Here is a 14,371-nt window from a genome sequence, read left to right on the forward strand (position 1 = left end):
CCATGTCTCATTTCACTCCTCCCAAAGGCCCAGGTAGTTTGCCTTTGGGTTAGCTCATTGCCTTTTGAGCATAGAAGAGATATGACTGTTCTTGTATTATCTAATCAGTTACACTGGCTGATTTTGGCCCTGCTTGGTGGCGGTTGATGTAAGTCTATTTTCCTTCAAAGTTTCATGTCTAGAATTTGCCTTGCTGGGCCTAACTTTGCCCCCAAATGTGCCTTACACTAATTTCCATTTTTATTTTGAGGGGTGAGTTTACAAGAGAACTGAAGAGTAGGGATGGAGGATGGGAGCTAGAAACCACTGATGCACTATCAAAGAGGCTTGTTTTTTTCTATGATATCAACATCTTTTCTGGGGGCAGTGGGAGGGAGGAGATGATTGGAGGTCACAGAGTAATATGAAATTGTTTACGGTTAGAGAAATGGAAAGAAGGCATGATTGAATGGTGTATTAAATAACCATGAGTAAAGGTTGTTCTTTAAGAGGAAAATAAAGATTTTCAGTTGAAGTTCAGAAGAATTGAGGCTTGAATAAAATGTTAAGGATGGCGGAGCATGGTAGCTCCTACCTGTAATCCCAGCACTTTGGGAGGCCGAGGCAGGGGGATTGATTAAGCCCAAGAGTTCGAGACCAGACTGAGAAACATGGTGAAACCCCACCTCTACCAAAAATACAAAAAGAATTAGTCAGACATGGTGGCATGTGCCTGTAGTCCCCACTGCTTGAGGGGCTGAGGCAGCAGGATCATTTGAGCCGAGGAGGTTGAGGCTGCAGTAAGCTGAGGTTGTCCCACTGCACTCCAGCCTGGGCCACGGATCTAGACCTTGTCTCAAAAAAAAAAAAAAAAAAAAAAAAAAAAGAAAAAAGAAAAAAAAAAAACCAAAAAACAAACAAACAAAAAACTGTTAAGGATGACAGAACAAGATTGCTAAACTGTGGCTAGCTAGTTAAGGGAAAGTTGTGTAGAGTGGTGGTGCGTTAAGACCTGAATGCTCTGATCTGGTGGTTTGCGATTTGACCTGTGTCCTTAGGCAAGTTTCTTCTACCTTCCCAGAAGACTAAGAAAAAGCAGGATTCCATAAATTATTTTTCCACATTGCCTCTGCCTTTTATATTAAAGAGAATTATTATTTTTTCCTTACGGAAGGCATAGTACAGAATGCCTAAAGATACATAAAGAAAAACACTGTGATGGGATCGTAGTGAGAGCCCTTACCAATGGTGAGGAAGCGTAGGTTAGAAAGTGTCTTCACGTGGACGATGTAAACGTCATTCAAAATAGGGGTGGGTGATTGTATGACCTGTCTTCCAAGATTCTTTCTAATTCACAGATTGTTAGACATTGAGTTGAGAAGAGTATCAAGAATGTCCTTATTGAATGAAGGTACTCACTAAAGTATGTATTGAAGAATGAGTTTAGGCCATCAGGCAAGATAAATGAACATTTTGTCAAATTTTCCAATGGGAAAGAATTTTAGGGTTCATCTTACAACTTTCCCCTCATCCTCAATATGACAGTTAGTTGTATGCTACTTATAAGTCTAGTTTTCAGAAACATGCTTTATTGCTGTATTATAGATTAGCACTTAGATTGCCTAATATGGGTTCTGAAAGTTGCATATAGAAGTGTATTATATTCTCAGTTATTCTGTGACCAGTATCACGGTAAAATTTTGGGTAGTACATTGTGGGGTATCTGTGGTTTTATCTAGCTGTAAAAATGTGATGAGCAAAAAAAGTGCCAAACTTGGTTTCAAGCCCACATACATTAGAAATTGAGCTAAACGCTAGCTTCTTAACTACATACAGTCTGATCTTTAAGTGGAATTTGAAAAGTACCATGGGATTTGGAAAGTCGTTTTGTACTACCCTGGTGATGTGTCTGTTTTTAGTAGAATATCATGGGAATGTTCTGTCTTCTAAGAAAGTAGGCCTGAGACATTGTAAGAAACAGTATTGATTTAAAGAGGGTACGTTAGTTAAGGCAGGAGGTCTGTAACCATTTTCTGAATAGCGATTTTTCTTGTGTCTGACATATTAAAATCAGTTTCCAGGGACAGAGGGTCTTATCCAAGAACAGAAGGGAGATGTGTGTACACGAGAGGCACGGATTCGTACTCTGAACCCTTCAGATAGTATTTTGAAGTCCTCAGTAGCCTGTGATTTTTCAGTTAGAGATTTTGGCATTACAGCCTTGCACAAGGATTTAGTTGAACCCAAGCAAGATAAGCAGCTGTGACTACCTTCATACGAGTTTATATCCCATTTCAAAAATATTTAGCTGTATACATAAAATATTATTCCAACATTAAAAAAAGTGCTTTCTTCCTTGACTGTTGGACTTGTTGACATCTGTGATGTTAGAGAGGTTAATGAAATTTCTAAAACTGTAGAACAGTGTCATTTTTGTCAGGTATCCGCTAAGTGCTCAGTCTAAAATATCTGGTACCATCTGGTTATCTGATATAGTACAAAGACTGAGCATTTAAGGACTAAGGCAGTTACTCGAAGTGTTGTCCAAGAACTCCAAAGGCGCCTGAGACTTTCTCAGGGCTTTCACAAGGTCCTCCTTCTTCCAATGATATGTGTGATACTGGATTTTCATATCTACTTCAGCCAGTACATGTTGTAACAGAGTGAATGTAGATCATATATGAGAATCCAGCTGTGTTTTATTAAACAGAGATTTTCGAAAAAGCAGGAAAACAGTGCCACTTTTCTCGCAACATGTTTTTAAAAAATACATCATAGCTCTTTTAAAATAAAAAAAAGGTAGTATGTTATTGTTATTTTATTATGAATAGAATATTTTAAAAATTCTGTTTAAGTTTTTAACACTGTAAATATCAAGAGATGTAGCCTACATACACATGCTTCTCAGTAATTTTCAAGAGTTTAAAGAGATTCTGAGACCAAAAAAGTTTAAAAAATACTGGAGTAAGGCAATCCCAGAACTATTGAATTATTGCCACTCCCATTTTCCACTACTGGTCTCTCTTTCTTGCCAGCTTACATATGAACACTCCTTAGCCAAAAATATTTGAGAGCAAGAGAGTTGAAATTTTACTTTTAAAAATGCTAGTTTCTTTTTAGTATATTTTAAAATTAAAAATAGATCCTTGAGATTTCAGGTTGAGATTTTAGCATATCGATGTTTCTTATAATTGAAATATGGTCAGGAAATACCAGAACATTCCCCTTTCCACATTCTTTTTTTCTTTCCTTTTGGGGGTGCTGTTTTTAATAGCTGAGTTTACTGGTCAGGATAAGCACTGCAGACCCTGAACAAAATGGCAACCAGAAAGCTGACTTTTTTCCCAAAGATTTTTGGCAGATTTTGAGCTGTCTTTAAACACTAGAGATGGAATTAGTCCCTACTGTTTGAGGGTCTGAATTTATAATTCTTTTTCTGTCTTCTATTTATGAGCCTAAATTATTGTTTTAATTTTGTTCGCACAATGATAATCTGTTAATAGGTATTTGGGACGTGGGCTTTTGCTGGCTTTGTGACGTGGAAAATATGCCAGTGGTGATTGTTTCTTAGATTTTTTTTTTTTAATAGTAAAAGGAGTCTTGATCTGAAGCTTGTTAACTGTTGACTTTTACTGTTACATGAGCTAAATTCTACAGATTAAAGTTATAGAGATGATAAATCTTGCCATTCCTTTGCAGGTCTCTGTGTGTGTGTCTGTGTGCATGGTGGGGAGGGGGTGCTACTAATTGTTTAGAATTTAAACTTAAATTGAGCTGATTAATTCAGGAAAAATTCTAATTAAACTGTTATTAAATGTGCACCTCCTTGGCTCTGGCAGTGATGAACAAGATAGACTATAGATTTTGCTCCCATGGAGTTTACAGTCTAGTGACAGAGACAGATGTTCAAAAGCACACACAGGTATGAATACATAATTATTAATTAGGATGATTGTATGAGTGAAACTTAAAGTGATCTATAAGAATGAGCAGAGAGTATTTAAGGGTTTAGATAGGCTTCTAGAAGGTGGTAGCCTTTAGAGAAGCCATTGGGACTTACGGGATGAGTAGGAATTCAGTAGGTTGGGCCCTGAAAGAATGGCCCAATCATAGGGAGCATCACGTACAGATGTCCAGAGATAGACAGAAAGTGGCTGGTGGGGGTGATAATAATGGGCAGTGGGGACTGAGGAACTATGGAATGATGGTGAGAGCCAAGGGAGCAATGAAGATAGGTGAGTAGAATGCCTAGAGTGCCTTACCTCTGTTCTGACCTTTGCCTTCCTCTCTAGCCTTCTTGGTTATTCTCCGATTTTTTGTGACTCTTCCAGACCCTTTGTGTCCTGGCCATTCTTGCATTTTTTCAATCCTAAGGTTTGCCTGAAGTCCTCAGGACACACCATGCTTGCTCTGGCCACAGGCGCCTCAATAGAAGTGCCTTTTCCCTTAAATATTAGCCTATCTGTGTCCTGTGTTCACCCTCTCCCACCACACCCCCCAACACACTTACCCTTTTCCTAGTACCTCTACTCATCCTTCTGATTCCTGATTCCTTTTCAGATGTTACCTCCCCAGGGAACCTCTGCACCCTCCAGAAAGTCTCAAGTTGTTTTGTTAACACAGTTATTTTAACTATGTTTCATCCCAACTCTTAATTCAGTTTTTAATTATGCAGTCTTTTGGATGATTATTTGATTACCACCATAGACATATCTTGTAAGTGCCACGATAGCAAGGACCCTGTTTGTATTTACTATTTTAGGTTTCTGATATGTAGCACATAGTAGGTTTTGAGTAGTTTTTGAATGCATGAATGTGTTAATGAAGGACTGGGAATTCAGATAAGACTGAGAAAAGAAATAGTTTAGTTCAGCAATTTTCAATGGTTTGTGATGACATATCCCATAAAAGTTTTTTGGTGCACCCTCAATATGTGAATTGGCTATACATTTTATATAAAATAAATAAGTACATATTATAAAACATACATAAAACAGCAATTAAATAAGGATAAAATATTTAAGGTGTTGCTAATGGCAGTGGAATCATATTATCATCAATGAAAGTCTCAAACCACTCAGGATAATGTTTACTAAGACAGTAGTTGCAAATCCATTTTTCAGATATTTTCAAATTTTGAATTTGGGGAGATTGTTTTATGTCAGATTGAACTGAGTATTACTACTTTTCTCTAGTGAAGTGGTGAAGGAAGAACCAGTAGAAATAAGTGATGTTAAGTCTACTGTTTTCTTACTCTTCTCTGTTGCTTGCATTAATAATATGTGCAATCTCTAGTTTCTGTAATGGTTTTAGAACACTTGCCATTTGGGAAGGCTCATTTCACTGTAAGTAGCCAATATAACCTGTAATTACACTTGAATGGACCTTCAAAACTACAAGTACATGGTTGTACACTATAAGTAAATCATGTCCACTCTAACATTATGTAACTCCTAGTCTTTCTGAAAGATACCTCCTGTATTAGACTGTCATAGAGAACTGAGATAGAGACCAGATTAAGTCTCAAGTTATTTTCTACTTTATTATATTAAAACATTCTAATGAAAAAGCAGTTTAATAATTTCATTCCATAGCTCAATGAATGACCCTTGCTTGGTCCTTGGATGTGCATACCTGTTTTGTAGATGAGTGGACCAGTGCTGGAGACTGCCCTAGACAGATGATTATGATTCCATGCTGGGGGCTGAAATCACTGCTAAGGGAGAGGTTTTTCACCAAGGGCTTACCTTTGAGCCGGAATCATGTATGACAGGAGGAGGCAATGGGGTTGGACAGGGGTGGAGGAGGGGGCTCAGGGCAGTTCAAGCAGAGGGGAACAAAAAGCATATTCATGTCCAAAGGTACAGAGATGTGTTGGAGGAGTCACATTCTGGTTGTGAGGGGCCAAGATGAAGTATTTGTATGTCCCCAAAAGGACCCACTATAGGAAAGATCTATGTGAACATGGAAATAATAAAAACAACAGCAGCAGTAGGATCTTCCTCAAGTTTCATATGCTTTTAAAAATAGAAAAGGAAGGTACATAAAAATCCCCTTTACCTCCTCCCTTACCTTGCTTTTAGGAAAGGGATTGACTGAAATATAATTATGGGACCAAAGAGAAATAAATTTAAGTGAAGGGTGATAAGATATGATGGAGGTATGGTTTGTAAACAGACCGCCAGCCAAAAAAATTGATCTTTTTTTTAATTTTAAAAATAATTAAAAACAAATAGAGATGGGGTCTCACTGTGTTGCCCAGGCTGGTCTCAAACTCCTGGGCTCAAGTGATCATCCCACCTCAGCCTCCGAAAGTACTGGGATTACAGCTGTGAACCACCGCACCCAGCCGAAATAATTTGACTTTAAAGGTCAACACTCCAGACATGCTAGATAGCAACGGGCTTTCACTCTTTGCTTTAAAGCTGACAGAGTACAAGCACACTCACCTATCATTAAAGAACTTTAGCAGCTTTTTCTTTATTTTACCATCCAGAAAATTGCAACTGACCAAACTCCCATCACATTCCTGATATTTCACATTATTCAAATGGAAAAGTTTTTTTTTATTTTTACATGATTTTAGTTGTTGTCTATACTTGTTAAATTTGTTTAATGCAGAAATGCATTGCTTTGCCTTAGATAGGGTAAAAGTTTGTATTTTTTTGTTCTTCGTTTTTGCTTTAGGTCTGTATGTTGATGTAGGTTGCTCTGCCTCCAGTCCTTTTAAAGGAGAAGTAAGACTCTAGCATAGTAATTTGGCTTGAATTATTCAGTCGCTTAATCTTTAACATCATGTTAAAATAGTCTATTCATGCTTCTCAGGGTTTTTAATTTAGTGCCAATTTTGCATTCAATGGGGTAAGATAAAATTCAAACCTAAAATCTTTTGGGACTGCTTCACTTTGCAGCTGAAAATTTTTTGTTTCCTTATTGATTTCTTTGTCAGAGTAGACTCTGAGAAAGTACCCTTGGAGTGACTACCAGTTAGAAGTGAATATGACTAACTATTTAAGGTGATATGTTTAGGTCCACATAAAAGGTATATGTTTAAATGTAGTAAGAAATAAGGTGGCTGGGCGCGGTGGCTCACGCTTGTAATCCCAGCACTTTGGGAGGCCGAGGCGGGCGGATCACGAGGTCAGGAGATCGAGCCCACAGTGAAACCCCGTCTCTACTAAAAATACAAAAAAATTAGCCGGGCGTGGTGGCGGGCGCCTGTAGTCCCAGCTACTCGGAGAGGCTGAGGCTGGAGAATGGCGTGAACCCGGGAGGCGGAGCTTGCAGTGAGCAGAGATTGCGCCACTGCACTCCAGCCTGGGTGACAGAGCGAGACTCCGTCTCAAAAAAAAAAAAAAAAGAAATAAGGCAATATATCTGAGGGTGATTAGTAAGAAGGGCCTTGAGTGGCAGTTTGAAGGTGGTATGCTTAATTTAATTTGTCTTCCTGCAGTTAGATATTTATGCTTTACTTACATTTCTTCTTTTCCCTTTACAGTTGTACAATGGTAGATGGAGTGATGATTCTTCCTGTGCTTATCATGATTGCTCTCCCCTCCCCTAGTATGGAAGGTAAGTGACTCACATCTTTTTGGGTTAAGTATACTGTGATTTTTTTTGGCTTACTATAAACTACTTCTTAAGCCTATCAAACTTAAAACACTCTTTTTATAATAAATATTTGGTAATTATTGACTATTTTGAAGTGAAATTCTTATATACATTATATCTGAATATTTACATACACCTATATTTTTAAAAATTCAACCTAATTTTCTACTTAAATATAGGGCCAAGCATGGTGCCTCACACCTGTAATCCCAGCACTTTGGGAGGTCGAGGCAGGTGGATCACCTGAGGTCAGGAGTTCAAGATCAGCCTGGACAACATGGTGAAACCCCATCTCTACTAAAAATACAAAAATTAGCTGGGTGTGGTGGTGTGTACCTGTAATCCCAGATACTTGGGAGGCTGAGGTGGGAGGATCGCTTGAACCTGGGAGGCGGAGGTTGCAGTGAGCTGAAATCACGCCACTGCACTCCAGCCTGGGCAACAGAGCAAGATTCCATCTCAAACCCCCACCCCCGCCCCCTCCAAAAAAGCCCAAATGTGATATATTATGGTGTAGTTGGGCATGAGTCTACAAGAAGACATGATGAAGTAATACATGCTTGCACTTATATAAGTAATAATCTTCAACATCTTCGAAAATAGATTGGTACTGGTGTGTTATATTGGTGGCTTAGTTGTCATAAGTGGTCTCTTACCTTCAGTGATTGAATTTTCTGAATTGGTGAACAGATTTTGGTAGAATTTAAAAAAACCAGAACCATTGGCCCTTGATTTATATACTAGTTATATGTTTGGAATGTTTAGTATACACGAAGACAGTGTAAGACATACATACATTGTGTTTTTGTGTATGACAGAGTTAGGTACTGGTTTCAATTCTACAAAGATTATTCATCAAAATAAATGCTCAGTGGGATAGTTGATACTTGTGGCACAAAGGCCATGTCTTGGCCTATTTGGGATGTTATAACAAAAATACCAGAAACTGGGTGGATGAAAAACTAAACATTTATTTCTCACAGTCCTGGAGGCTGGGAAGTCTAAGTTCAAGGTGCTGGCAGATTCAGTGTCTGGTAAGGTCTCGCTCCTCATACACGGCGCCTTCTCTGTGTTGTCTCGTGGTGGAAGGGGCTAGCTAGCTCTCTGGGATCTCTTTTATAACAGCACAAATCCCAATCCTGAGGGGTCTGCCCTAATACCCTCACCTTGGCAGTTAAGATACTGGCATGAATTTTGGGGAGACACAAACATTCAGGCCATAGAAGGCTAATTCTTAGTTGTGTGGCACCACCCAGGCATTTCAGTGCCTTTGGCGTCTCTGACCCTTACCTACTTTCATTACTCACCTTCCCATCCCCTCATTTCCAAAAAGTTGTTCAGGGATGGTCCTGCCCTTGTTGAAAGGGACAAAATAGATAATCAAGAGAGAAAGATCGTAAAAGTTACTCATAATTCCCTTCACTTACATGTAATTGCTTTTAACATGTTGTTCTATATCTTTCTAGATAGAGAAAGCCTAAACTCTACTTCATTGCACATTGAGCAGTGCCCACTCTATTTTACAAGTGTTCCTCCATGAAGAGTGGTGCTTATTGTAGGAATCTCAACCTCTTTATGATCAGATGGGACAGTAAGACTAATGCCCTTGTTACAAGTTCTTTGGGGTATGGTCTTCTTTATATAAATGATGAGTTTCCAAGGAGGCATATAATTTGACAAGTTAGTATAGCCAACAGTGTGAAAAAAATCAATACTTAGAATATTATAAATTTATTTCACTATATATTAGGTTCATGATATTTGATCTGTTCCTATCTCCTTCTCATACTTAATGACATCTATTATACTCTCCATTGTCCTCTATGGTAGCTGATAGTCACATATAGCATTTGAAATGTGGCTAATATGAGTGGAAATATGCTGTAATGTAAGACACAAGCTGGATTTTGAAGACAATAAAAATGTAAATCTCACCTGTCTTTTCCTACTGCTGTGATAAAACTTAAATTACATTAGGTGGCTCACATTTTGTTTCTGTTGGCCAGTGCTGTTATAGACCATTTTAGGTATCTAGTTTATATTCTACTCTAAGCAGAGTTGTTAAAGATATTCCCATAATATGGCAGTTGTGTCAGTTAGCGCCAAGAAGGTATGGGGAAGGGATCCTGAGTGGCAATGTTGAAGGAATTAATACGAGGAAATGGGCTTATATTAAAGCTGGGAGGATTTGGTGAGTTAACAGTGATTTTTCAATTGGGGTAATTTTATCCCCTAGGGGATACTTGACAGTTGCTGGAGACATTTCTAACAGTCAAGTTTCTAGGACTTTTTTTTTTTTTTTTACCTCTTTTAAATTGGTAAATAATGATTATTATTTAAAAATCTAAGGAATATTGAGAATTAAAGTCCCTCCAAATTTCACTCTCTTCCTTAGTTACCATATCAATTCTATATGATATTTTTGTTGTTGCTGTTTTGTTGTTGTTGTTTGAAATGGGGTCTCTTTCACCCAGGTTGGGGTGCAGTGGCGTGATCTCAGCTCACTGCAATCTTCTCCACCCAGGCTCAAGCGATCCTCCCACGTCAGCCTCCTGAGTAGCTGGGACTACAGGCTTGTGCCACCACAACTAGCTAATTGTTTTGTATTTTTGGTAGAGACAGAGTTTTGCCGTGTTGCCCAGGCTGGTCTCCGACTCCTGAGCTCAAGTGATCCACCCACCTCGGCCTCCCAAAGTGCTGAGATTATAGGCTTGAGCCACCTTGGCTGGCCATCAATTCTGTATGATATTTTGCCTTTTAATTTGTTTTTTTTTTTTTTTTTTTTTTTTTTTGAGGCAGAGTCTCACTCTGTCACCAAGGCTGGAGTGCAGTGGCACGATCCTGGCTTACTGTGGTCTCAACCTCCTGGGCTCAAGCAGTCCTCCTGCCTCAGCCTCCCAAGTAGCTGGGACCACAGGCAGGGAACCATGCCTGGCTAATTTTTGTATTTTTTGTAGAGCTGGGGTCTCACTGTGTTGCCTAGGCTGGTCTCCAACTCCTGGGCTCAAGCAGTCCGCCCACCTCTATCTCCCAGTGTGCTGGGATTACAGGTGTGAGCCACTGCACTCTGCCTCTGTGGTATGAGGCAGTTCAGATGATATCATGGGTGGACCTGTGATGTAGGCAAGGTATAAAAAAAGAGAGAAGAGACAGAGAAGTGGAAATGTAGTATGAGGAGAGAAGGAGAGGTAGAGAGAGAATGGGGAAAAGAGTGGGGCGGAAAAAGGGCAGTTATGGAGCAATGCTAATAACCATGCCATTGGTTATTTTTTTTTAATCCTGCTTTCAGCTCTTAAGCTGTCCAGGAATCCAGCAAATAACCTCTTAATGCCACAGTGAAGACATGTAAAACATGTAAAAGTTAGTTTAGGCTGAAATGGAAATGGAAATAGATTGACCCTTAAGGTTTTGCTATTTAATATACCACCACCATTAGGATGTTTACAAGTATGGAAAAGAGCATATCATCCTTTAATTGCAATTGCTGTTTTTTTAAAAAAATTGAATATCCAGTGAGTGCTATAGCCTAGTGCACTCTAATCATAATAGCAGTTGCCTTAGTGCCGTCTTTCCTCTGTGAGTCAACTCCCTAGTGTGTGTGTGTGTGTGTGTGTGTGTGTTCTATGGAAGGCATTTTGTTTTTATATATTTAGTAGGAAAATTTTAAAAACCAAAGAGAAACCCTATTTATAATACACTCTAGTATCCTCAACATTAGTTAAAAAGTAAATGTTAAATACTAATACTTAATCCAAAAGAGGTAAATAATGGGGCCGATAACAGAAATCTGTAATAGCAGTGTATCTTGTCTACTGCTGAGTGAGCTTTAGACGAATACGTTTAAAAGGAAATAGACCCATATTTGATGTTTATAGAACAGATAGGCATCCTATTAATTGTGCTGTAATGAAGCTAGATCACATTCTTGGGGCATAAATAAGACAGTCATAGAGATTTTGTTCTAATACATTTTGTTGGGTAGTGTACTCTTCTTAGTCTATTAAAAAAAAACCTTTTACCCCTTTGTCTCCCAAATGTCTCATAAATATTGATTAGAAATAGTGGTAACATTTCAAATATTAGTTCTAAACAGTGATTTTTTTTTTTTTTTTCGTAGAGTTTGAGGGTACTTCAGAACATTTCTCAAGTTCTATGGAATCCTAAATGCTCTGGGCAATAAAAGATTTTTTCACCACTTATATTTGGAAAATGCTTTCCAATATAATGACCTGTTTGATGATTATAGGTAATATTTAATGAGTGCTTAATATGCATCAGATATTGGGCTGGCTTTCACGCATATTTCCTATAATCCTTACAAGTGCCCTCATAAGATACATTGTTTTTGGATGTGCTTTTGGATTAGTTAAAACTCTTGCTTAAGGTTACACAGCCAACAAAATGCATCATATACTTTGAGGAATGGTGTTCAAGAGCTCCAGTCGTTATCAGTCCTCTTCAAAATTTTGCATTTTTTTGTGCTCTAAATTAGCTACATCCACATTCATATTATGTCTGGTGCATGCTAGAATCCAGCTCAATCCAGTCTGTTTGAGAGCGTGAGAAGAGAGTTTGTAATAGCAAATGATGAGGCCCCTTCACCTGGGGTTGTGTTTCTTACTTTTCTTGTCTCTCCTACCAGTAATCATTTTTCATGTTCATTATATATACAACTCTAGCTGCAGGAAGAGTTTTATTTGCTCTCATAGAGAAGAGCACTTGAGTCCTAATTACCTGTATATCCTTCCCTTTCTTCCCATTAATAAGACTAATCATGCTCTAATACTACTATTATACCACCAGGGTGAAGGCAGAACCTCCATGTTTGGCTTTTCTTTTGTCCCTGTATGCATTTGCAGGTGAAGACTATGACGCAATTACTTTAAAGGGAATATTGCTCCTTTGGAAATATTTCAAAGCTGAGACGACCCACATTTTATTAAATTTGTAAGCCACAGTTAGATTTTATTATAGCAAGGAAGGCCAGACTTATGCAGAATTTTTTCGCAAGAGATCACTGCATGTTCTAGAGAAGACTGCTAGGTACTAAATTATTTTCTGAGTTAACTTGATTTTAGTATTTCCAAAGCCATCACTGCTCAGACTTTCCAGCCCCTCTACCCAATGATGGAAGGAAGGAGATAACTTCAATGGACTTTTTGTTAGGGTTACAAAGGTGCCCCTCTTTGCTGCTGGGGGGAAGAATAGAATAAGCCTTTCTTTGATTTTTTCATTATTAGGGATTCAGGAAGTTCTTGAAGGGGTGAATGAGGAAGAGAAATGTCTTAGTATTACATTTGTTTCTCTTCTTGTTACTATAATTTATCTCTTGTTCAGAATAAAATCTTTTTCTTTGGGATATCATCAAATGGAAGATGTTTTTAGGGAGAGGGATGACTTACTAAGGCATTTGCTACTACTGGGGCCTAGACTGTAAATGTCTGATGAAGCATCATACCTTTAAGACACTGCTTCTTTATTATCAAGTTTTCTTATTTTACAAAATGATCCTATACTAGTTGATGCAAGGTGAGCTGTGACAAAGCATCCTTTTAGCCTTTCCTACCTGGGAAGTGTTTGTTTCAGCCATGAGTAGTTAAACTAGTGCCACATTCTTTTCTTTCTTTCTTTTTTTTTTTTTTTAGTGGACAGTATAAGAGGGGTATGGATAGCAGTAGGGTGTGGCAGGATGCTAAAAATTCATTCAAAGAAAGTCAAATATTGAACAGATGAGAAAACAAATTCAACGCCCAAGCTCATGAAATGATTTCCTTGTGGTCAACAGTGTGCAGTGCAGTCACTTCTAAGTGTTCTCTTTTATAAAGACAGGTCTCCAGAGTGAGAGGATGAATGCCATCTCCTCTTTATGGAAAAACTTGTAAAGCAGAAGGTTTGTAGGCATGTCATATATGCCACTTTCGCTCTTGAAAAGGAAAACACCAAGGAAAATAAAACACACTTAAAAATTAATTTGTAACTCTTAAAACACTGCAAACTGTCCTGTGGAACTTTCCTCTGCAGCCTGAGATGACCTCAGGAAAGATTCCATACGTAATGTTTATTCCTAATAGCCATAGTGACTCAGAACTCATGTCATTCCAAGATAGTGTAAGACACAGGCGAGGTGGCTTTCAAACTTTTGACTGTGACTCACAGCAAGAAACATTTTGGAGTAAGACCCACTGCATAGATAGTGCCCACACACATCTGAAATGAAAATTTCGTGAAACAGTAATTACTCTTACTATGTTTAATGTGCACCTATTTCTTGTCTTTTTAAATTTTATTCAGTTTTATTTCACTTAAAAAGACAGCAAGAAACCTTGTCTTAAACTACTAAGTTGATTCTGCTACCCAATAGTGGGTCATAACCCATATTGAAATTAAAAAAGACAACACTAGTCTGCTTCAAGGGTTCACTGCGCAGGTGTTCCTACTGCCCTCATGGGACAGCTCTGGCACCTGACCATAGGTCATCTGGTGTATTCCTCAACAAAGCTGGTCTAGAACCTTTTATTTTTTCACAACTCCATGTAGCCTGACCATCCTTTATCTTTAAGTCAGTGATTTGGCAGGAAGAGGGAAGTTTACATTTGCACCTTCTCAGCCTGGGTCATAACACTGGAGCAGCTGTGGCCTGATTCTCATCAGCTGAATCTGAGCCCTGTAAGCAGGGTGTTTCCTAGAGCCATGGTTAATGCTACATCTGATTCTTTGTTATGGGCTAGAACAGAGCGTGGACTTTGCTGAGAATATGTATATGGGATGTGGGGAGGAGAGA

The 14,371-nt window shown here is 38.5% G+C and overlaps 1 protein-coding gene across 3 annotated transcripts in view; it reads left to right on the forward strand.

Moving 5' to 3' along the window:
- The window catches only part of ACVR1 (activin A receptor type 1), a 107,077-nt gene that overhangs the window by 34,042 nt on the left and 58,664 nt on the right, over nucleotides 1–14,371 (forward strand). For all 3 annotated transcript variants that reach the window (XM_055292062.2, XM_063646018.1, XM_055292063.2), the window contains one exon: nucleotides 7,478–7,551. In XM_055292062.2, coding sequence (XP_055148037.1) covers nucleotides 7,485–7,551 — 67 coding nt within the window. In that variant the 5' untranslated portion in view covers nucleotides 7,478–7,484. The remainder of the gene's footprint in view (nucleotides 1–7,477; nucleotides 7,552–14,371) is intronic.

Source organism: Symphalangus syndactylus, chromosome 9, assembly GCF_028878055.3.
Source record: "Symphalangus syndactylus isolate Jambi chromosome 9, NHGRI_mSymSyn1-v2.1_pri, whole genome shotgun sequence".
NCBI classification, from domain to species: domain Eukaryota; kingdom Metazoa; phylum Chordata; class Mammalia; order Primates; family Hylobatidae; genus Symphalangus; species Symphalangus syndactylus.